The 25,519-nt window shown below is 43.5% G+C and overlaps 1 protein-coding gene across 2 annotated transcripts in view; it reads right to left on the reverse strand.

The window, feature by feature from the left end:
- Window positions 1-457: 457 nt before the first annotated feature.
- Window positions 458-25,519, reverse strand: part of LOC120936548 (glypican-5-like) — a 349,040-nt gene continuing 323,978 nt past the window's right edge. For both annotated transcript variants that reach the window (XM_040348994.1, XM_040348995.1), the window contains one exon: window positions 458-1,234. In XM_040348994.1, coding sequence (XP_040204928.1) covers window positions 1,023-1,234 — 212 coding nt within the window. In that variant the 3' untranslated portion in view covers window positions 458-1,022. The remainder of the gene's footprint in view (window positions 1,235-25,519) is intronic.

Genomic DNA, 25,519 nt, shown 5'->3' on the forward strand with positions numbered 1-25,519 from the left:
CACTCCAACTGCATTTATTGGGGAAGGGGGTAGTTCTGAAAGCCACAGTAAGTAATTGACCATGCCTGTGCATGGTCACGTGGATGCCCCCATTGGAAGCTCATGTGACAGGGTGACAACACAGGATCACAGTTGATAGACAAGGACAGGGTGTTGTCACCCTATAACAGGAATTGCCTGCATGAGGACCTTCATTGCAGGATCACCAGGTGTTATTTGAATGAAAGGTGCACATTTTTTTAAAAGATTGAAAACGACTTCTAAAATTACATAAACATTTACCTCTCAATACAATCGTGACCACATTCTGAAATAATAAAGCTTATAGCTTGCAACTTCCAGTGCTCTGCTCTTTTTTTGATGAAGCAGTTATTCTTGCACTTTTGCAATTTAAACAACTTTATCAACCTGTTAAAATGTTAAAACAGCTCAGGTAAACAATACAATACAAAAAGAACACTGACAAACATACACTTGTATTTGCTGACTTTTAAAGTGGGAGCAAAAGTGACAAATATAGAGGAGAATCCTAGAGGTATCTGTAACATGTGAAGCTCATCTTTGCTTAATGGCTTCTAAAGTGCAAAGAGACTCATAGGTCTGACACGCACAGCAGTAGAAAAGTATCACTTCAGCCCCGCCATGTTAGTTTATCAACCAGGCAGGTTTGTCTACATTATTGGATTAGATATCGGGCTCTGAGCATCTATCCACAGTGACTTTGTCCAAGTTTCACTCCTGAACTGTAAATCTCATATCTGCAACCAAGCCGCTTAATAACGGAGACTTTGTTTTCGTGTTGCTTGAGGTGTGAGAGTTGTTTATTATCTGTCACCTCCATCTGTACTGTTCCCGAGATGTACGTCTAGCTTGCCAGCCTGTCATCCCATTTAAACCGCGGGTTGACTCATCCAAGGTCATTCAGCATCAGCTCATGCTGTCTTTTTGTCTTTTGTCCTAAAAAGCTACTTTCTTCTTCTTTCTTCTCTTGAATAAGGCTTCAGAGGATTAGGAGCAGATTCTTAAAAGGTAGCTGCAGCATTGCAAAGCTGTGATATAATCTGACACATAATTAATAAGGAGGCCACGACAATAACTGAGGAAGTGCACACTCTGCTAGCAGAGTTTGATGAATCATTTTCTTTCGGGGCTGTTTTGGTGGCACTGGGGTTGTGTGGGACAGCTTTCATGGTTCGGTTTACCATAACTGAGTTGTCAATCCGTCTTTTTGTATCTGAAAAAAAAGAAAAGAAACAATATAAATGGTATTTTTACTGCAACCAAACAAAAAGATACAGGGGTGGATTTACTAAAGGCAAGTAGACAGTGCACAATGCAAGTGCAGTTGCACTTATTTTCTCCAGATCTTAGTAAATGTGGTAAAACCCTGCTGATTTCCATCATCCAATCTTGTGTAAGCAGAAATGCTGGGCCAGATTCAGGTACATCTGCGGCGGCGTAACGTATCGCATTTACGTTACACCGCCGCAAGTTTTACGGGCAAGTGCTTGATTCACAAAGCACTTGCCTGTAAAGTTGCGGCGGCGTAGCGTAAATCCGTCCGGCGCAAGCCCACCTAATTCAAATGGGGCGTGTATCATTTAAATTAGGCGCGTTCCCGCGCTGAACGTACTGCGCATGCTCCGTTTTGAAATTTCCCGCCGTGCTTTGCGCGAAATGACGTCGCACCGACGTCATTTTTTGAACGTCGATGTGAGTTACGTCCTTTCCTATTCACGGACGACTTACGAAAAAAAAAAATTTGAAATTCGACGCGGGAACGACGGCCATACTTTAACATGGCAGGTCTAAATATAGGCCACAAAATAGCAGCTCTAACTATACGCCGGGAAAAGCCAACTAGCGACGACGTAAGAGAATGCGACGGCCGTGCGTACCTTCGTGAATCGCCGTAAACAGCTAATTAGCATACCCGACACGGAAAACGACGCAAACTCCACCCAGCGAGCGCCGAAGTATTACACCTACGATCCGAAGGCGTACGAAGCCGTACGCCTGTCGGATCGATGCCAAAAGCCGTCGTATCTTGGTTTGAGGATTCAAACTAAAGATACGACGCGGCAAATTTGAAAATACGCCAGAGTATCAGTAGATACTCCGGCGTATTTCTTCTGTGAATCTGGCCCGCTGTGTTCTTTTCCTTTCACCTGACTCTGTATTTTACCACAAATACCTTAACAAAGTGAAGCTTTACCACATTTACAAAGGAAAATGACTGCAACAGAAGTTGCAAAGTACAGAGTCTATTTGTCTTTAGTATATCCGCCCCCAAAGAGTTCATCCAAAATTGATACACAGCTTTTTGGAGATACTGGTGGGTTACTCTGGGTATTAGACCACCCTTCCCCGGAGTCTTGGAGTTTTTCTCTTTCTGCTGCATTTTAACATACATTACAATAGGGAGAATGAGACCTCTCCAGAATACTTTTGAAAGGTAAGTACAACTAGAAACTCAGATGAGATCAATCAAAACTCTCAGGCCCCGTACACACGGCCGAGGAACTCGACGTGCCAAACACATCGAGTTCCTCGGCCAGTTCAGCCCTGAAGCCGACGAGGAGCTCGGCGGGCCGAGAGCTCCCATAGAACAACGAGGAAATAGAGAACATGTTCTCTATTTCCTCGCCGAGGTCCTCGTCGGCTTCCTCGGCCGAAAGTGTACACACGGCCGGGTTTCTCGGCAGAATTCAGCCAGAAACTCGGTCGGAAGCTGAATTCTGCCGAGGAAACTGGTCGTGTGTACGGGGCCTCAAATGTAGTTTTTATGTAGTACAGCCATTCTCAACCAGGGTTGTATGGAACCCTAGGGTCTTCCAGAGGTTGCTGGGGGTTTCCTTGATTGGTGGCGGATTGATCTACCATCTTATGATGCCTGCATAGTTCAAGTTCTAATGCCACGTGTCAGAGCTAGTGAGATAACACCAACGATCTTACTAGCCATCTGTGAAGTTGGCATTCTGTCCACTGCTGGGGGGGGCAGGCATTCTTTCAAGTGACCATCAATATAAGGGGCATTTTTTTAATAACCCCATTAATTTATTTTAACAGGGGTTTCCTGAGACTTAAAACTTATTTAAGGGGTTCCTCTGGGGGGTAAAATGTTAAGAGAAGCTAAGGTAGACCTTACTTAAGCAACTAACAATAATATTTATAACCATGAAAAATGCACAGTATAGGAGCCTGTACTCCATATGAACAGATAATGCATTTGCTCTGCATTGATGACAATCTGCACAGGTCTAGGCCCATTCATAGTGCTGGTTCGATATCAGGTCCTCCCTTCATTTACATAGGGTATCTATATGAAGTCCTGATATATCATCCAAAATATAGAGCCATTTATATATAATGTATACAGCTATATTTTAGTTTATTGTCTTGCATCAGTGGGCAATATAGGAACCCAAATGTACATGTTTGGTAACTGTAGTATGGAACAGATATTAAAGTGGGGAGCTGGGCAAAAAAAACACTGTCTTACAGCATTTGACTATATGAAAATTATTTTAGAGTCAACAAGACAACCGCTGTGACCCATATGGCTTTTGTGTTCCTTATAGCTTTCCTTGCATAGCTGTTTTTGACCTGTGAAAATGTGGATTACAAACAAGTAAAATAACAGCACTACAGTGCAGGAAACATTTAAAGGCACAATAGTTTCATAAATAATAATAGCTGTGTAAAATATTGCTTGAGGAAGTTCTGATGTCAGAGAGAAGTCAACTGAAAAGGCCCTGTAGACTTGGCAACCATTAGTATGCACAATGAGTCTAAGAGATATTTGTATGCGGTAAATCCAGAATGAGAAATGGAAATCTTCAGACTACCATTACAGATAATTAGGAATAAATTCCAGAGAAAGCATCAGTGCGAGGACAGACAGCAGCATGTGCCGTTCTATCACTGTCACCGTTGGAGCAGACACCTCCCTAGCCTCTCCAGGGACTCCCGGTCACTCCTCCATGCTCTCTCTGTCCCAGTTATCACATCTCCTTCACATAGAACTATAAGCATCTTTTATTATTCTGTCTGAGCTGTGACAATGTCTGACTATCAATCTTGTCCCCTCATGAACTTTTGAGAATCATCTTTATACTTCTCTAATTACATCTTAGGCTCAAACCTAGAGCTTGCCACCCATTTCTGTCATGCCAAGAGCACTATGGCATCCAGTATACTAACAATGTGTCAATCTGAATTATTCCATGCACATAAACTTTAAAATTCTTGTTTATAGCAATGTACTGTGTAAAAGGGAAAAGTCATTTTATTTACTTCAAACTCCTACCCATTAGGTAAAATAACAAATACAATACAACAATGACCTTTCTTTACATAAGAACTGGTTCCTAATTCATCTGTATGTAGTCTAAAGCTGGTCATAGATGGTTTGAATCCCTGCTGAACTGGCCGAGATTCGAACTATGTATGGGCAGGCTGAATGTACCCAAGTTGATCAATCAACTTGGATACAACCAGCCTGTTGGATTTTACATGTGATTATTGCCAGTAGCTATTATATCCACTAGCAGTAATTACTGTGTTCTCATGGCGGGGATGGCACCCCCCTCCCCTTCCTTGTCTTGAGAACACAATGGCTCAGTGGAAGGGAGAGTGTAATGGGGGATGCAACCAGTGGTCACAGGAAAGAAAATCACTATTTCTATGGCCAGCTTTAAAATGACCATACTCATTACATTTCATTCTGATTGTGCAAGTGCTAAACAAATTGGCCAGCTCACCCATCCAAATTTCCAGCTGCTGTAAGGTACACAACCAGTCAGAGATACCATCCAAAATAATTGGCCAAAGCTGTCAGCTGGAATCCTTGGCCCTGTGTTTAGGTAATTATAAAGTGGTTTGAGGGTGGGCTTTACATAGATTATGTCAATTTGCCCTGAATGGGCTGGGTGACAGGCATGGGCGTCCGCTCCATAGGGCAAGGGGGGTCGTTTGCCCCGCCCTGAAATTGCCAGGGAGAGCCAGGAGCAGGGTCGAACTGGCCCTGGGGACAATTTAAGCGGTGACTGCAGCGCTCCCCTCCCCTCTAGTTGTCCCTTATTAAGAGTGCCTGTCCCTCTTCTGGAATCAAATCCATTTGTCCCTCATTCCGAAAGGTTCCTCTTTTAGACCTGAAATAAATATACTGTCAATATAGTGTAGTGTTTCAGTCAAGGGAAAGAGGTGTTGTGTAATGTGAAGGGGTCCAGTGATGCAGAGTGCTGTGTAATGTAAAGGGGGCCAGTGATGCAGGGTGCTGTGTAATGTAAAGGGGGCCAGTGATGCAGGGTGCTGTGTAATGTAAAGGGGGCCAGTGATGCAGTTGTGGAGAGGGGGGTACACAGTAGTGACAAAGAGATATTGAAAGATGCAGAGGACACAGTGGGGTGTTTTTACATTTTAACATGGGGGGCGCTTTTAACCCCTGCTAGCGGTCAAAGAAAGGGTAAAATGCGACTGTATCGCCGCTGCCGAAGCGCCCCCCTCTGAAAAAATTTCAGCTGATGCCCATGGTGACAGGGTCTCTTTAACTTAACTCCCAAGCTGACCATACATGGATCAAAATTTGTCCAGTTCAGCAGGGACTGACCACATTTTGATCCATGTATGGGAAGGCTACTTGTACACAAGTCAATCTATCAATTAACCTGTGTACAACCAACCTGTTGGAAAATGTTCCCGTGGTGTAGATGAGTGCATTCTGTTGGTGGGAAAATCTCCCCGTTGTAAAATTAAAAGGAGTGGGAGGGCATTACCCATTCACTTTGAGTGTGTGGATAAGGGAATTGAGTAATTTCCTTTGCGTTGAAGAAAAGTTAATAACTTGTGTATGGCCAGCCTTTGGGCTGACTGTATCACTAAATCCCCTAACTCAAACCCTAAAACTTTCCCAGTCCCTAAATTATTCTTTAACACGTATCCTCCCCCTAACACCCTAACAGTTTACCCTTAACTGTCTTTTTGTTAAAGTCCCAATTGATTAAATTGGCCTTTTTTTCCTAGTGTGGAATAATTGTTTTTAAATTAAAGCTCTTCAGCTATCTAAACTCCAATCAACTTCTTGTTTATCATTATATATGTGTGGTCAGAATTAGGCCTCCATAAGACGGGCGCTGGTACCTTTACTACATGACGGAGGTGTGGGATAACAAAAGTTCCCAGGTAGTTAACTTATCCTCTAATAGGACCTAGTGTGTGATTGTAGCAAGACCATTACATGGTAGGATCCATTGGGGCAGGTTTGAATAGTCTAAAAGGTATTGTGTTTTTAAAACTTCACAAAATTTAAAAATAAAACATGTATACACTGAAGTTAAAATACTCTTCAATGCAATGTATTAGTATAGTGTAAATTAATATAATTAAATTAACTATACAATTATATTTATATTTACCTATAGTATACATTTATTTAATTATATAATTATAACTATATATAAGTATGAGTATAGTATACATTAGTAGATCCAAATTTACTGAATTTCCCAAACAATTATTAAACTTTATTAAAAGTTTTTTCAACAAATACAAAGATTTTCATTTTCCATTGTCACTGTATATGATGGAATATGTATTCCGCTATGTTTGTTCTAAGTTGATTCATGACTTGCAGAGGCGGAATGAAGCCTGTCTGGCTTTGCCTGGATTTCCCAGCCTGCCAGCAGAATTTTTCAACCCCTCACCACAGATCAGCCACATCCTGGAACACCTAAGCATCAGAAACTTGCAGATTTCAGCAGTCTCTCTGAGGGTTGAAGGTTTAGTACAGGAGGCATCTAAGGGCAAAACCCCCTCCCTTTATAACTGGCAGATGGATCAAACAGTTAAATGCCATCACATGCCAAGACGAGGCCCAACCTGTGACCTTCCCTGACACTAAGAGGGTCTTGTCAGTCTCTCTATATTCTTACTGTGTTGTTGCTGATGCTTCCAGTGGCTTCTGCTAGAAATGCGAGGCCTGCTTAAGCAAAGTAATGACATAAGGACATTGCCAATGAAAATCAGCAATAGCCTCCAAGGGGCCATTAAGAAGACATCATTAAGCCATTGCTGTAAGACTGTCAACACGTACCTTGGTATTTGTGACCGATGTGCCTTGTGATCTCAAATGTCACAGAAACTCAGGATGTGTATCTGAAGCTAGCTATCATCCAACAAGTTATCTGTTCGATATTGTTTTATAAAGCTGGGTTAATCGATTTTTGGCCTTGTAAATCTGCTGGAGGTAGAACCCCCACCACCACCAGGGAACCAACTGGACCTCCTTAGTCGTGACCATGAAGCCTCACCTGGACTGTCTTCGTATTCTTCTACTTGGTAATGATTGATTTTAATTAAGCTTTTCTATACTATTTATATATTGCATTCCACTTTTTCCTCTCTACCCCTCCCCTTTTTTATTTTCCCATGAAAAGTGCCTCTACGTAGATGGGGCCTAGGGCAGGGTGGGTGACCAAGTGATATGAATTCGTAATACCATTAAATAATCTCTTGTAACTTCCTTTTCAGTTACAACAAAAAACCTCTGAAGAAGACCATTATGGTCTAAATGCGTTAGGATTTTTTATACATGCAATGTTCACTGTATCCAGCTGTACAATAATCTGTTGTATGCTGTAAACTATATGAAAACACATTGCTATGTCCTTTGTCTATACCGCTACTCATGTCCTATTTATACTCCCCATTTCTTTTGGTGTATGTGACATTCCCTTAATAAACCTTTTTACATTTTTACATATTGCATCCAACCCTTTATTTGAGCTGCCTAAAAACCCCATTGGGGGAAAATTTTCTCTAGAACCCCCACCACTTTCCTACATGCAGTCTTAGGCCTCGTACACACAACCGTTTTCCTCGACAGAATCCATCAAGAAACTTGGTGGGAGAGCTTTTTTGCTGAGGAAAACGGTCGCGTGTATGTTTTTCGTCGAGGAAGTCGACGAGAAAAAAAGAGAACAAGTTCTCTTTTTTCCTCTACGGGAGTCTCAATTTCCTCGTCGGGCTGGTTTTTGACGAGAAACGCGTTCGTGTGTATGCTTAGAAACCCGCGCATGCTCAGAATAAAGTATGAGAAGGGAGCGCACCTTCGGTAAAAGTAGGGTTTGTAATGGAGATAGCACATTTGTCACGCTGTAACAGACTGAAAAGTGCAAATTGTCTCCTACCAAACTTTTACTTAACACGCAGTAACATGAGATTAGCAAAAGCAGCACCAAGGGTTGTGCCAGTGGAATCAAACATCCCCTGCCATCGTATGTGTTGTAGGTCACCACGTTTGAGAATGAGGAGATTTGGTCAGGACTGCGATATTATGGCGGACATATCGGACACTTTTCACACATTTTTGGGACCACTGGCTTTTGTACAGCGATTTGTGCTATACAATGGCACTGATTACTGTGTAAATGTCACTGGCAGGGAAGGGGTTAACACTAGGGGGCGATCAAGAGGTTAACTGTGTTCCCTAATGTATGTTCTAACTGTAGGGGGAAGGGACTCCCTATATGAGATGACAGATCGTGGTTCCCAGCTTGTAGGAACTCACAATCTTCATCTCGACTCCTCTCATAATAGGGATGTGTGTGTTTACACACACACATCCCAGTTCTTCCTCTTGTGCCCACGATCGCTCGTGGCCGGTGGTCATCGAAACCGATGATCACAAGCATCGGCACCCCCGCTGTGCAGTGAGCGTGCGCATGCCCGCTATCCCCCTTAAAGAGACTGATGTACAGCTAAACCGGTCCGCGGCAACGAGCTGACCTGCCGCAGTATAATGACGGTGGCTGGCTGGCAAGCGGTTAAATTAGGTTTTAGTGAAATCCTGAAATGCAACCCAATTCCACAAAAATGAAAAACAATCCTTGCAGTGGGGCTCTGCACTGCAGGGTTAAAAATGCTAATTTTGCCCTAGGGCAGGGGTGTCAAACTCAATTTCATTGTGGGTCACCACAGCAGTATGGTTGCCTTCAAAGGGCTGGTTGTATCTAGAGTGAGGTATGTACAGAGTGCAGAGTTTGGGAATGTGCTATGTACAGAGTGCAGAGTTCAGGAGTGTGTTACGTACAGAGTTCAGGAGTACGCTACATACATAGTACAGCATTCAGGGGTGTGCTACATACAGAGTGCAGGGTTAAGGGGTGTGCTACATACTCAGTGCAGGGTTTAGGGATATGCTACATACAAAGTGCTGGGTTCAGGAGTGCGTTACATACAGAGTACATGCAGAGTTTAGGGGTGCGCTGTTTAGGGGTGTGTTATGTGAATTGCACAGTATGCAACCACAACTACAACCCCCTTCCCCAAAGCTTCCTGGCCTCTCTACTCTCTCCTACCTGGCTCAGCTCTAGTACCTCCCTGTGTAGACGACTTTGCCTCACTGTATTGGGAGATCGTTTCGTCTCTCTCTGGAGATCTGTCCCCGCTGTGCCCCACCGTGAGTGCATGCAGAGATTTGCATCCAGGAGTGGCTGAGAGCAAAGCTGTTCCTTGTAAACACAGAAGGTTTCCGTGTTTACAAGTGAAAGCAGGGAGCAGAGGGCAAAAGCTGAAGGTGGTGGAATAGAATTATGCCATGTTTCCAGCTGCAAAACAGGGTGTGAGGGCCACATGACGAGGCCTGGCGGGCCGGATTCAGCCCACGGGCCTCCTGTTCGACATATGTGGCCTAGGGTAATGGCGAAAAGCACTTTTACTTACAATATCCCTCCATTCCCCTGAAGTTCTGCATTGTAAGTGGGAAGCAAAGGGCATACCCACAAACTAGAGCTTCAGGGTTGGATGCCAGCTGCCACTGGTCAACATGGGAAAGGAATTTTTTCCCATTTAAAAAAAAAAAAAATTGTCATTAAATTGAAAGTTAAACAAAAAAAAAGTTGTCACTTTAGTTTGTCCACGGGGGTAAACAGGTGCGAGGGCCAAAGTGGTTGAATAACTATGTAAAGAGCAGACATTAGCAGTACCCCCATGATAACCAGTCACCTTTCAATTTCTATTCACCTTCTTACTGCAAGGTACTGAAAGCTAACTTCTGATTGGACATTGTACAAAGCACTGAACACTGGTACAGGGCTATTGTTTTTTTTTTTGTCATATGTCCCTATCTTAATATGATAATGGAAAATTCTCTTCACTAAGTATCTAACCCACTAACAACAGTTGTTACAACATAAAATACAATGACAGAAGGAGGCAAGAAAAACAACCAGAGTTTCCTTATTCACGTCCTCCCAGCTTAAAGGCTGGAGGCAGACAGACTGAACACGTACTAGAGGGGAAAGGGAACGATTTCCAGTACTTGAGTCTTTTTAAAGTGAAAGTACACCCACGCATCCTAAAGCGAGGGGCTTAGTAGAAATAACAGAACATATTGTGTGCTGAGCTGCCCACATGCCACACACAGCGTTTGCCACAATGCAGCTCACATCTGCCCCGAAGTGACATAATCTGTTCCAAGAATACTTTCTGTCCTCTTCTGCCAGCTCATGTCTCACATCCAGCTTGCATCACGATGCCTGAAAGAATAAATTCTACTTTGGAAGAAAACCTAAGACTTTGCTACAAAGTGAAATGCAGATTGTGTGTGGAATCACAAACCCCAGGTCCAGGTTAGTCAGAAGGTGCTTACATAGCCAGCTATGACTGATAGAAAGTAATGCCAAGGCAAGGCGCCTGCTCACAATGCTAGCTTGTAGTACACAGGCAGTAGGGAACATGCCACAGACCACCATTCGTTGCACCTCAGACATCTGAACATTGGTGTTTTAGGCATGGGAGTTTCCACTTTAAAATTTTGGTCATATACAACTTTTAGCAACTTTAAAGTGATACTAAAGGTTCAGATAAAAAACAAACATGTTATACTTACCTGCTCTGTGCAATGGTTTTGCACAGAGCAGTCCCAATCCTCCTCTTCTTGAGTCCCCCACCAGCGCTCTTGGCACCTCCCCCTTGCTAAGTGCCACCATAGAAAGCCGATTTGCTATGGTGGCACTTGTGCATGATTGCTCTTGAGCGGCCTCTGTGTGCCTATACGACGCACGGGGGCGGCTCGGCCCTGCCTTGTCCTGCCCCCGCTTCCTCCTCACTGGCTATGATTGACAGCAGTGAGGAGCAATGACTCTGGCTCCTATGTCTCAGCCAATGAGGAGGGAAAGACCTGGGAGAGCTGAGTCTCCCGTGCACAGCACTGGATTGAGATAGGGCTTAGGTAAGTTTTAGGGGGGTCTGAGGGCAGAGCTGCACACTAAAGATTTTTTTTTTACCTTCAGCCTTTAGAACCACGTTAACCACTTCCCGGCAACCATATAGCAATATGACATGTGCAAAGTAGTTAAGTTATCCTGACTGGAAGTCATATGGTGTCCAGCAGGATAAGCTGCTATCGTGCACACGTGGGGGCACACAGCACGGCAAACGGTGGTGTGGTGTGTCAATCTGACACACTGCATCTCCAATCTAGGTAAAGAGCCTCTGAGGTAGGCTCTTTACTATGTGATCAGCTATGTCCAATCACAGTGTGAACAGGAAGAGCCATATATACGCTATTACTCTACTCGCACTGACAGGTGCGAGTCGATGAGAGTCGATTGGCTGCTCTACTGACAGAGGGGGTCTGCGCTGATAATCAGTGCATTGATTATCAGTGCAGACCATCGAGGATGCCCATTGGAGACCACCGGGGATGCCCACTGGTGGTCAACCGGGTGAGCCCACCAGGGATGCCAATCAGTGCCCATTAGCATGGCACTCTGTGGCCATCAGTGATGCCTGTCAGTGCCATCCATCAGTGCCGCCTGTAAGTGCCCACCAGTGCCACCTATCAGTGCCCATCATTGCTGCTTATCAGTGCTGCCTATCAGGGCCCATCAGTTCTGCATATAAGTGCCAGTCAGTGCAGCCTCATTACAGCTCATCAGTGAAGGAGAAAACTTAGTTTTGTAACCGAAATTAAGAAAAACTTTTTTTTTTTTTTTCAAAATTTTTGGTCTTTTTTTTATTTGGAGGGCAAAAAATAAAACCCCAGTGCTGATCAAATACCACCAAAAGAAAGCTCTATTTATGGGGAAAAAATGATAAAAACATTTTTGGGCACAGTGTTGCAATTGTCATTCACAATGTGACAGCCCAGAAAGCTGAAAATTGGCATGGCAGGAAGGAGGCGAAAGTGCCCTGTATTGAAGTGGTTAAGTGCATGTGTTAATTTAGCTTGTAGTCAGGTTGCTTACTGGGGGTGTAGTTAGTACCTGACTGCCCAGATCAGGGTGAAGGGGTTAATGTTTTTGCCGCCTTTCACCGGTGTGTCCGCGGGCTTTCGCTGGTGTCTAGCCTCTCTTGCGTGTTCAATAAAAGGGAAGATGTCAGGATCATAAGGGGGGCTCTGAGGAACGTTTGGGAAATGCATGGGGAACCTACGCTGAAGACTTTCTGGGACCTATGGTCCGTTCTAGAACGCTAATTTGCCAGAAGAAATCTGGTACATGGACTTCTCTTATAGAGCATTGCCAAGTTTGGACTTTCCTCTCCGAGACTTCACATGTGCAGGTAACCTGGGGCAGCCACAGTTAGGTTCAGTTAGAAATGGAATTATATTGCATGTTATACATCTTTTCAAGTGTACAGTAAACAATGATTCAACTACTCAGAGCCTGGTCTGAAGTTCTTCAATGAGTGCCCGTAAGAATTAGGCAATTCATCAAAGAACTTGGGTCCTTAACCACAAGATGGTGTATGTGTAACGTGACAACGGCAGAGGTTCATGAGTAACTGTGAGGAGAAACACTAACCCATTGTTAGCGTGGTACCTGCTTAGGTGACAGGTTCTCCGGTAGCGAGAAGGTCAGTGCTTGGACTCCCTCCCTAGCTGGACTCCCCATGCTCATGTGACCCTTGCTTGGCCCCCCCAACGAGAGAGGGAAGCATGGAGGATGCGCTGGACAACCTGTCTTAAACTCCCCTTACATTTATAACATTTGCAATACAATTATTTATTACACCAGAAAATACCCAACTTGCAAACTAACTCTAAACCTAATTCTGATCCTGACACCTCATCTTAATATGAAAACCTTGTCTTTATCCTATTCCCAAACTTACCTAAATTTCCAGTAAAATTTACATTAGCATGGTAGTATGTCTGCTATCAAGTGGTGATTTTGTGCCACTACAACTTTGTTTACTATAGTAAATAGTTTACTATGTGATCTGGTATTTTCTTCTGTCCTCTGCTCCTGTTTAAGGCTAGTTAGTTCAGTCCTTGTTAGATACTTCCTGTTTCTTCCATGTTCCCTCAATCAGTGTTATGCCTTGTACACACGATTGGAATTTCCGTCGGGATAAACTGACTGATTTTTCTGACAGAATTCCGTTCAAGCTGTCTTGCATACACACTGTCACACCAAATTCCGACTATCCAAAACGCAGTGATGTACAACACTACGATGAGCCGAGAAAAATTAAGTTCAATGCTTCCGAGCATGCGTCGACTTGATACTGAGCATGCATGTTTTTTTCTCCGTCGGAGTTCCATACAGACGAACTGAATTTCCAATAGAAATTTTTTCATTGGAAAAAAAAGAGACAATGTTTTCTTTCTGAAAGTCCGTCGGAATTTCCAATGGAAAAACTCTGATGGGGCACACACACGGTCGGAATATCCAATGAAAAAATTCCATCTGACTTTTTCCATCGGAAATTCAGATCGTGTGTACAAGGCATTAGTGCTTCACAAAGACAGGGTATGAGAAAGTCATTGGGGAGATTTACTAAAACTGGTGCACACAGCATCCCGTGCAGCTTCTAGGTTTTATTTTCAAAACCTAATTGAACAAGCTGAAGTTAGAAGCTGATTGGTTACTATGCACAGCTGCACCAGAAAGAAGTAAATCTTTCCCATCTACTTCTTTCACTTCAAAATACTGGAACTACATCCCCTCTACTGCACCTATCTGAAGTAAAATTGTGTTGCATTCAAATTCTGTGTGTTGTTAGAGTTAAGCTATCTGGGAATTGTGCCAAATCAGCAGATGATCATACTGTCCGAACAGACTGGATATAAGGAGGTATGTCAATGCATAAAGCAGCATTTGAAACAGAACAAGGTGGCAAAAATATGGTACTTCCAGCACTAGTGACATGTGATATCACTGGGTGAAACAATTATGGCATCTTCATTACTAGTAATGTATGATGTCATTGTGTACCACAATTACAGCACCTCATTCCCAGTGACATATGATGTTATTGGGTGGAGAGTTTTGTCAGCACAGCAGTTGCCAGAAAACAACCCCAGCACTGACAGAATTACTTTCCTTTAACATTGTAGTAATGAGATGAAGCAGTGATGATGAGATGAGATGAAGCAGTGCTGATGAGATGAGATAAAGCAGTGCTGATGAGATGAGATGAAGCAGTGTTGTAGTCTTAATTGTTACATTTAGGTTGTTCATGCAGATATAAAATACACATTCACTGGCTCATCTTAGCTCAGTCTGATGGTGGATCTGTGATTTGAAGGTTGGGAGTTTGAAAATTGTGGAAAACTGGTCATTTAGATCTCTGTAGTGAAAGCATTCTAGTATCCCATAACTTTCACACAAATGTAAATGTTTACCTTATTTAGATGTGAGGATCTTTGGCAATTAGTTAATATGGCTTTAGTCCAGCCTTTTTCAACCTTTTCAACATGAAAGAATTCTTGAAATAACTTTCTGGTCTCAAGGAGTCCCTGCTAATAACCACTATATCTACAGCACACTGATTATTAGCATGATGGTCCGTGGGAAGGCTGCCCCTTACATTGGTGGTCAGTGAGAAGAATGCTCCTTACATTTGTGGTCAGTGAGAAGAATGGTTCTTTACATTTGTGGTCAGTGAGAAGAATGCTCCTTACATTTGTGGTCAGTGAGAAGAATGGTTCTTTACATTTGTGGTCAGTGGGAAGAATGCTCCTTATATTTGTGGTCAGTGGGAAGAAAGGGCCAGATTCACGTAGACTAGTGGCGGCGTAACGTATTGTAGATACGTTACACCGCCGCAAGTTTTCATCGCAAGTGCCTGATTCACAAAGCACTTGCAATGAAAACCTACGCTGGCGGCCTCCAGCGTAAGCCTGCGTAATTTAAATGGGCGTGTGCCATTTAAATTAGACGCGCTCCCGCGTCGGACCTACTGCGCATGTTCCGTTTCAAAATTCCCGCCGTGCTTTGCGCAAAGTGACGTCATTTTTTCGAACGACGATGTGCGTAGCGTACTTCCGTATTCCTGGACGTCTTACGCAAACTACGTGCATTTTTAAATTTCGACGCGGGAATGACGGCCATACTTTATACAGCACATACGTGTGCTGTGTAAAGTTAGGGCACCCAAAACGACGACTAACTTTGCGACGGGAAACTAGACTAGCAGCGACGTAGCGAACAACCGTTGTGGATCGCCGTAACCCCTAATTTGCATACCCGACGCTGGTTTACGACGCAAACTCCCCCCAGCGGCTGCCGCGGTACTGCATCCTAAGATTCGACAGTGTAAAACAATTACACCTGTCGGATCTTAGGGCTATCTATGCGTAACTGATTCTATGAATCAGTCGCATAGATACTCTGAGAGATACGACGGAGTATCTGAGATACTCCGTCGTATCTCCGCTGTGAATCTGGCCCAAAGTTCCTTACATTTTTGGTCAGTGAAAAGAATGCTCCTTAAATTTTTGGTCAGTGGGAATAATGCTCCTTACATTTGTGGTCAGTGGGAAGAATGCTCCTTACATTTGTGGTTAGTGGGAAGAATTCTCCTTCAGGGGACAAAATGCCCCTTACAGATAGCTAAAAAGATAATTGTCACTATATAGGATGGGCAGAAGAGATGACCCTATTTGTCCTAAGTGCCTGGTGGCAGAAGGTACTTTTATACAGAAGGGGGTGGATTCAGGTAGGGGCGTGCACTACGGAGGCGCAGCGTACCGTTTTTACGCTACGCCTCCGTAAATTACCTGCGCTACGCTTTATTCACGAAGCAGTAGCTCCGTAATTTGCGTGTGCGCTCTGTAAAACTGTCCGGCGTAAGCGCGCGTAATTTAAATGATCCCGTAGGGGGCGTGGATCATTTAAATTAGGCGCGTTCCCCCACCGAACGTAGTGCGCATGCTCCGTCGGGAAACTTTCCCGACGTGCATTGCGGTAAATGACGCCGCAAGGACGTCATTTGCTTCAACGTGAACGTAAATGGCGTCCAGCGCCATTCACGATTCACTTACGCAATCGACAGAATTTTTAAAAATTGCGACGTGGGAACGACGGGTATACTTAGCATTGGCTGCCCCTGCTAATAGCATGGGCAGCCTTACGCAGAAACCGCGGAACGCAAACAACGTAAAATGCGAACGCAGGGCGCGTGTACGGTTGTGAATCTGCGTGAGTATGCAATTTGCATACTCTACGCTGACCACTACGGGAACGCCACCTAGCAGCCATCGTAAGAATGCAGCCTACGATACGACGGCATAAGAGCCTTATGCCAGTCATATCTTAGGCTGCAGTCTGCGTATCGACCTTCCTGAATCTGGAGCAGTCGATACGCCGGCACAACTAAGCAATTGCGCTGCATATCTATGGATACGCAGACGCAATTGCTTACTGAATCTACCCCACTGTGTGGGAGTCTAACAGAATATGCCCATTATGGTCGCAGGTAACCCAGTTTATTGCAGATACCTTTGATTTCCCGAACATATGTAGTCCACTTTTGGGTCTCCTAGGTGTTATAGAAGATGAAGTGATGAGCAATAATATGAGAACGTTCTTGAGACTACTCTTTTACTACTGTAAGTCAGAAAGCTGATTGTCCTAAACTGGGTTAAGAGGGATCACCTTACCTTATCTGCTTGGAAGGGCCTGGTTAACGCAAATATCACGCTGTTCGTGTGTATGCTTAGAAACCTGCGCATGCTCAGAATAAAGTATGAGACGGGAGCGCACCTTTGGTAAAAGTAGTTTTCATAATGGAGATAGCACTGAAAAGAGTGAATCGTCTCTCACCAAACTTATACTTAACGTGCAGTAACATGAGATTAGCAAAAGCAGCCCCAAGGGTGGCGCCAGTGGAATCAAACTTCCCCTTTATAGTGCTGTCCTACGTGTTGTACGTCACCGCGTTTGAGAATGACGAGATTTTGTCTTGACAGTGTGTATGCAAAGAAAAGCTTGACAAGATTCTCGTCAAGAACCTTGTTGAGGAAAACAACGTTTCTTTTACAACAAGATTCTCGGTCGTGTGTACGAGGCCTCAGATTCTCTGCAGTTTTCTTGCCGAGAAACCCGATAGTGTGTATACTTACCTGGTCACCGTGGAAACCCACGCATGCTTGAAATGACTTTGACGCATGCGCGGTAGCTTCCTAGGCATAGGTAGGGTGCAGCAAGATAGCGGCGACGGCATCCAATGTGACGAGCGCATGATCGTCGTACACAATGACGTCACCTCGTTCTTTTCTTTCAAGAAAACCGCGGGTTCTTTTGAAACGAGAGTCCGTACACTCGGGCGGCAAGAGATTCTTGCGAAGAATCTCGTCGAGAAAAACTATGGCCCGGATTAACAAAGCACTTACGCTGACGTATCTCGAGATACGCCGCGTAAGTGTAACTATGCGCCGTCGTATCTGTGCGCCGTGCCCACAATCTGAGATACGCCTGAAAATAGGCTTCCTACGACCGACGTAACTTGCCTACGCCGTCGTATAGTGGGCGCATATTTACGACGGGCGCATTTGCTGCTCCCATAGATTTTCGAGATACGCCGCGTAAGTGTAACTATGCGCCGTCGTATCTGTGCGCCGTGCCCACAATCTGAGATACGCCTGAAAATAGGCTTCCTACGACCGACGTAACTTGCCTACGCCGTCGTATAGTGGGCGCATATTTACGACGGGCGCATTTGCCGCTCCCATAGATTTTCTATGCACATATGCAAATGAGGGAGATACACAGATTCACAAACGTAGTTGCGCCCGGCGCATCATATACACGGTTTGCGTAAGTCGTACGTCCGGCGTAAAGTTATTCCCCATATAGGAGGCGCAACTCATGCAAAGGTATGGACCAGGGAACACAAGCCGTCGTATCTTTTTTCGTTTACGTTGTACGTGAATATGACTAGGCGTAGGTTACGTTCATGTCGTAGGCAGTGATTCGCCGTATCTTAGGGAGTAGTTCCGACGTGATTCTGAGCATGCGCACAGGGATGCGGCCATGGGACGGCGCAGGCGCCGTTCATTTTAAGTACTTCTATGACGCTTGGCCCATCATTTGCATGGGGTCACGCCTCATTAGCATGGCTCACGCCTACTTCCACCTACGCTGGCTTACGCCGAGGAAACCCAGCGTATCTTTAACAGCGAGTGGGAGCAAGTGCTTTGTGAATCCAGTGCTTGCCTCTGTGCGCTGCGCCGGTGTAGCGTAAAAGAGATACGCTACGGCGGCATAAATATGCGCCGATGTCTGTGAATCCGGGCCATAGGTTTTTTCCTGACGAGATTGTTGCCTGTATGTACAAGGCTTCAGTGTTTTCCAAGAGTCTTGGTAGCAGCAAGTGTTTATAAAAGTGTCTAGTGCATATTCAAGAGTAAAAAGGAGGGGAAGTTAAGCCTCATACACACACTCGGTTTACTCGGTAAAAAGTCTGATAGTCTGGGTTTTGATACTCCGGTACCTTCTACCCAATGGCAACTGCTAGAAAAGACTGTGAGAGGGATGGGTAGGATCCTTCATGATACTAATAGTTTTTCTGGAGCATTGTGTATGGAAAATGTCCAGGATGGAGGGAAGAGAGACACCAAAAATATTTTCAGCCATCTTCACTAGCCGCTGCAGTGTCTTGCGTTCAGCAGAACTGCAGTTCCCATATCAGACAATAATGCAGCTGGTCAGAATGCTCTCAATGGTTACCCTATAGAATGTAGTAAGGATAGATGGAGGGAGACTGGCTTTTTTAAGGTGGCGGAGGAAATATAGGCGCTGTTGTGCCTTTTTGGTTAGTGACGTGATGTTGGGTTGTCCAGGTAAGGTTCTCTGAGATGTGCGCTCCCAGGAATTTAGTACTGCTGACTCTCTCCACAGTCAATCTGTTGATGGTCAGTGTGGGGTGATCAACAGAATTTCTCCTGAAATCCATCACAACCGCCTTGGTTTTGTTTACATTAAGGGACAGGTTGTTTGTACTACACCATTTAACCAGTTGTGCCACTTCCTCTGTAAGTGTTTCATCATTGTTGTTGATGAGACCCTACCACAGTTGTGTCATTCGCAAACTTGATGATATGGTTGAAGCTGAACTTGGCCAGTACAGTTGTGGTGTCAGCAGTGTGAAGAGCCTGCGGGCTGAGCACACAACCCTGTGGGGCACCCGTGCTCAGTGTGGTAGTGCTCGAGGTGCTTTAGCCAACATGGGCTGACTGAGGTCTTCTGGTTAAAAAGTCAAATTTTTTACGTCAGTGGTTACTTATCTAAGAGGTAGACAGTGCTACTTGCTCAAGGACAGCCCAGTAACCTCTGGAGGAACCCTAGGGCTACATGGAACCATGGTTGAAATACATTTTTAGTCCAAAGTGATGATCTGTTGCTGTTGTGGGTTTTAGATGGATTCGCTTAGATGTCTTACGGTCATTTTAGCTTTGCCCCTGCTGGTATCAGATAGCCTACTTTAATGAAAACTCACAATAGTCCCTCTGGATGAGCTGTTTGATAATGAGGTAGTGTCAGTATGTCTGCACCCAAAGAAGCACTTCAAACATGGGAAGAACATACAAACTCAATGTAGATATAGGGCACCTAATGCGATTTCCACCCGAGAACTCAGCACAGCAAATCTAAAGTGCCTAGTGCTGTTGAATATTGGCTATCCAATTCTAATTACACAGGATTTATCGAATAGAGAATCTGCCAATCACTCACCTTTCAGTAACTGTATGAGACCACAAGATGAACAGAAAGTCAAGAACACTTTTTGTTCCAGTTACTCAATGCAATACAAGAAAGCAAAAAATTAGTTTTTAGTGCATTTCAAGTGTAGATTCCTTGTAATAGTTCACAATAAGATGGGATTACCATTGCATCACAGCAAAACGCATTTACACAATATCTGCTGACACTGCCAAGTTATTGCCAAGCAGTTTTATTGCTTTGCGTTGTCTCTAACGTTCTCAATTTACAAGCAGCCATGACCTGCAAGAACAAATATTGTGTGGAAACACAGCTCAGTTTCATCAGCTTAAATCTCACCACTCAGGTGATGTGTCATTATATGCCTGTGTTAATGCAGAGACCACCTCAACAGTAATCCACAACAGAAAATATCACACCCTTGCTAATGCAAAAGGTTGCTGAATTCCAGCAAAAAAAATATGTAACGCCTGCTAAAAAAAACAAAAAACAAAAAAAAATTGAATCCGCAGTTGTCCCCTGCAATAATTTCTTACCAAAGCCAAATGTCTTCAGTCTTCTGAGTGGAATGATGGCCCATGGCTGCATGGACCCCTGCCTCAGGGGAGGCATCATCACTTGGGCTCAAAATGTTACAGCACTTCCACATCATTACTACTAAAAATGCATTTTTGTCTGTGTCCCCATTGAAAAGATCTCCCCATTGAAGCTGTCTGGACAGAAGGTGAGGTGAAATATCACCAAAAAGGATCAGATTGCAAAACAAAATTGACAGGTTTGTAAACTTTTCAACCTTTCTTTAAAACAAAATGAAAAAAAAAAAAAGAAAATGCCCGGGAATGTAGGAGGCTTTTATTTTTATCCTATGATTTTTTTCCCCATGCACTTTAGGCCGCGTACACACGACCGGTTCCTCGACAGAATCCATCAGAAACTTGGTGGGAGAGCCTTTTTGCAGAGGAAAACGGTCGTGTGTACGTTTTTCATCGAGGAAACTGTCGAGGAACTCGACAAGGTAAAAAGAGAACAAGTTCTCTTTTTCCTCGACGGGAGTCTCAATTTCCTCGTCGTGTTACTCGTCGGGCTGGTTTTCGACGAGAAACTCGAGCGTGTGTATGCTAAGAAACCCGCGCATCGCTCAGAATAAAGTATAAGACGAGAGTAAAAGTAGCATTTGTAATGGAGATAACACATTTTTCCACGCTTGTAACAGACTGAAAAGTGCAAATCGTCTCTTACCAAACTTTTACTTAACACTCAGTAACATGAAGATTAGCAAAAGCAGCCCCAAGGTTGTGCCAGTGGAATCACACTTCCCCTGCCATTGTATGTGCTGTTCGTCACCGCGTTTGAGAACGGGAGATTTTGTCTTGACCGTGTGTACGCAAAGCAAGCTTTGTCGACGTTCCTCGACAAGCCTAACAAGGAAACTCGTCGAGGAAAACGATGTGTCTTTTCCGACGAGTTCCTCGGTCGTGTGTACGAGGCTTCAGGGTTTCAGATAGATTTGTTTTACCCCATCCCACAAAGGCCAGAAGTGCCTCTTATGTACCCTTCCCATTCCATATTTTTTGCCATGATATTCCAAATAGGTGCCATTTAAATACAGTATAGATGGCAAGTACAAACACATTGCAATGACTATGGATTCCTTTTACTTTATACATGACTGCTGGTGTATACAAGATGTGCCCATCCATTAGCTCTGGCATTTGTTAGAAGGGGCGTGTGTGTGTCCGACAGTTAACTCTTTGCACATGTTCAGCCTAAACTGCCCTCGCTTTTGTAAAACAGATTTTCTCAAAGTGGGACTTCAATCCAAACTTTTTTTTTTCCGGTTTTGGATAGAGCAAGGAAGGGGTTTTATGCTGTATGTGACCCAAAGAGCTGATGGCCCAGATGACCTCTCCCAAAGATACAGCAAGAAGTGAGAGTGAGAGGAAATTTCACCTTTGACAGTTGTCACCAGAACTGGGGTCCCCACTAAATACTACTATCGCTATAGTGAAATTCTTAGTAGCCCCCACTTTCTGACAGTGGATTACGACAAAAGGTCAGGGTGAATCTTCCAATGGGGACACAGACAGCAGTAAAAAACCTGTTCTACCACTTCATTACTCTACAGTTTTTTAGGAGTTCCACTATAAAGAGTTTGGGTCCACATAATGCTATCTTTTCAGTTCTGAGTAGTTGTGACTTAGATCCTCATACACCTATATCCCCAAAAGTCACAGTTTTTGGTACTGCTGAAACTACAGTACTTGAGCTCTTTGTGCAGAAGAAGAGAATATAACCCTATTAGCCATCTCCTTTATACTTGGATGACAAATCTAATTTTTTACAATTAAGAAAATTGCAGTGAGTCATTACTGTTCTAAATCATTCCTGCGGTCAGATTGTTTTCCAGTTAAAGTGGAATTCCATGCATTCCTAACAAACTTTGAAATTACCTTTCCTCCCTCTAACACCTATACTTAGTAACCTGTGTAAGAAAGATGTATTTATACTTACCTATTTCAGCCTGCTCTGTGTGGTCATGGGATCTGGCTTCCCTGTGTCAGCCCAGCAGCAGCTGCTGGGAAGAGAAAAAGGACCACTGACAGAAAGTGGATGGGCAATGGGAGCCTATGGATGAGATCACCACTTTCTGGCATTGCCAACCATTATCAAATGCTCACTCTTCTCCCTGCAGTTGCTGCTGGCTGATAAAGGGAGATCATGTGACCGAATTGTAGCAAGATGAAAAAACATCTTTCCTACACACTTTAGTTAGTATATGTGTTAGGAGGGGGATGAATAATTTTTTAGTTAAGTTAGGTATAGTCTGGGATTCCACTTTAAATAAAAGTGTTGTACAGGGGATGCTGGGGGGGTGATAGGTTTAAAGCATTGGGTTGCTATCATATTTACCATAATACAGATTTTTAGCACAACAGACATGCCAGAAAGTGTAAAGTAATTTTTTTCTATCTATATACAGTATTAGGTACAGCTTCATAATGTGATTGGTGTGGCGGGGTGATCAGGGATACTGACAGTATGTTAAAAAAAAAATATTTTTCATCAATTTTTAAAACATGTTCTATCTTTTTTTTTAAGTGGTTTGTTAAGGCCACTCTAACATGTATGCACCATCAGCCGCTTTCTCCTATTGTAGTGTCCGCCCTCAATGTGTGATTTATAAAAAAAAATGCTGTAAATACCTCAATTTAGAGCCTAGATCATGATCACATGGACTGGCCAGTTCTCTCCTTTATTCCTCTGACAGATGCAGTGGGGGAGCTGAGATTCCCCCACTTAAATCAGCGGGAGGGGAAGGAGGAGGAGAGAGACGGCCATGTGATTGCAGACTGGCGCTTTTAATTTAGGTATTTACAGCATTTTTTTTATAAATCACACCCAGAGGGGGCACTACAATAGGGAGACAGTGCTGATGGTGCATACATGTTACAGTTATGCAAGAAGCAGGAGGGGGTGCACTGTCATGAGCTGGCAGGCAGGGAGGGAGGGGGAGGAGGACACAGGAGCACAAGAAGAGACAGAAAGCAGGGCCTGCGGATGATGAAGGCACGTAAACTGACCCGCAGTGTCAGGGCACGGCAACCATGAGTACACTGTGGTCAGTTTAAATAGGGAAGGGCAGAAAACTGGCAGGATCAGACAGGTTTTTTAGGTGTTACAGGGGCCAAATGACACAGGACAAGCACTGTGTCATACCAACATGCTTTAAAGGAGCCAGGATCCATTTTTTTTGATGATCACTGTAACAGCAATGTTTTGAACTGTCATTAATGGGTTACATTCACAACAGCTGTGATTTGTGATTGTGTGCTGTGATTGTCCCACAGCTATCACATTGTTCAGAGTGTTGTGATTGGCTCAGGTACCATGTGATAGCTGTGGGCCAATTACAGCATTACAGCATCACTATAGGAAACACAGCAGTTATGAATGAATTCCTAAAACATGCCCAAAGGGGGAGATACTACTAAGACTTGAGCACTCAGATTCTGTTGCAGCTGTACATGGTAGCCAATCAGCTTCTAACTCCAGCTTGTTCCATTAGGTTTTGAAAATAAAACCTGGAAGCTGTTTGGTTTCTTTGTAGAAGCTATACCGAAAATTTGCTCTCTCCAGTTTTAGTAGATAAACTCAAAAGTGTTTAGGTGGCGATTGCAATACAAAAATGCACATTGAGAGCAGCCATTTTGAATAAACATGCCTAGTGTTAAAACAGCAACTCCTTGCTAGGTTTGCACTGGCAGCAGTCTCTACCCCCCTGTGAAAAGTGATATTTGGTGTGTGTTTTTTCCCCCCAAATGGGGTTTTAGTCTTGAACTACCATGCTATAACTGGGAGTCAATAATTGGTCCTGTTGATTATTGGGCCAGTTTGACAGGTGGTGCCGCAGGTATGGGTAAGTATGTGTTTTGAAGACTATACCCAGGTAAAGAGGAGTTGGGTTGATTAAGTTCCACTATAGCAAGCAAAAAAGTGCAATCTTGTCATATGTGACAGCTACATTTTATATACTGTCCTTTTAAAAATAGACTATAGAAGAAACACTTTGTTCATCATAGGTGCCACAATATGCCCTCAGTTTACTATACCACTAGATTTACTATACCATCTAGATTGTGTCCAGAAGCACACTGAAATTTGTATGCATATACTGACTTTTGAACAGTCGCTAGGACTGTTTTTTTGAGAAATTTGTGTATGTATTTTCTTATATACTATAGCTTCCATGAATGAAAACAATAGAGGCAACTTCTTTTTTGTCCTGCTGTCTTTCATTCATAAAGCACTGTTTAATAATGAAAGCTATAGTATGGCTTCTATGAATGGAGGAGGTGGTTGGAATGGGTAGGTGTAGTTGGCACTCTTTATGAGTACCTATCATTTGTCCAGTGCTTCTATTAACACCCACAGCACTGGTAAATTAAAAACTGCAGAGTATGAGAGGAGGGCAGAGGAGTACAAAGTTTCACTATTACAGCCATCACCTGTACACCAGATATTTCAGATCAACTGTAAGTAACATCACTTTGCTGTTTTAAAAAATATATATATATATATTCCCCTAAACTTAGGATTTAAGCTTTAGCTACTGAGCTCTATAAACCAAGGATTTTTAGCAAATTAGCTTAGACAAGCCTGGCAGACATGAAAAAGTCCCCAGAGATTCCCCGTTGAAATGTAAATATACATACACTGGGGAAATAATTTTGTTGATCCCCTGCAGATTCTTGAAGGTTGCCACTTGCAGAGAAATGAAGGGGTCTATAATTGCCTATCATAGGTGTATTTTAAATGAGACAGAATATCAACCAAAAAAAAAACATGATACAAATGTTATAAATTGAGTTGCAGTTCAGTGAGTAAAATAAGTATTTGAACCCCTACCCAACCAACAATATTCCTGGCTCCCACAGACTGGCTACAGTATGTGCTCATGTGGTACACAGATTAGTCCTGTCAATTTAAGAAGTTGCTCCTGACATCAACTAGTTATGCGTATAAAAGACACCTGTCCACAGAATCTCTTTCTTCATCAAACTTTA

Source organism: Rana temporaria, chromosome 4 (assembly GCF_905171775.1).
Source record: "Rana temporaria chromosome 4, aRanTem1.1, whole genome shotgun sequence".
Taxonomy (NCBI): Eukaryota; Metazoa; Chordata; class Amphibia; order Anura; family Ranidae; genus Rana; species Rana temporaria.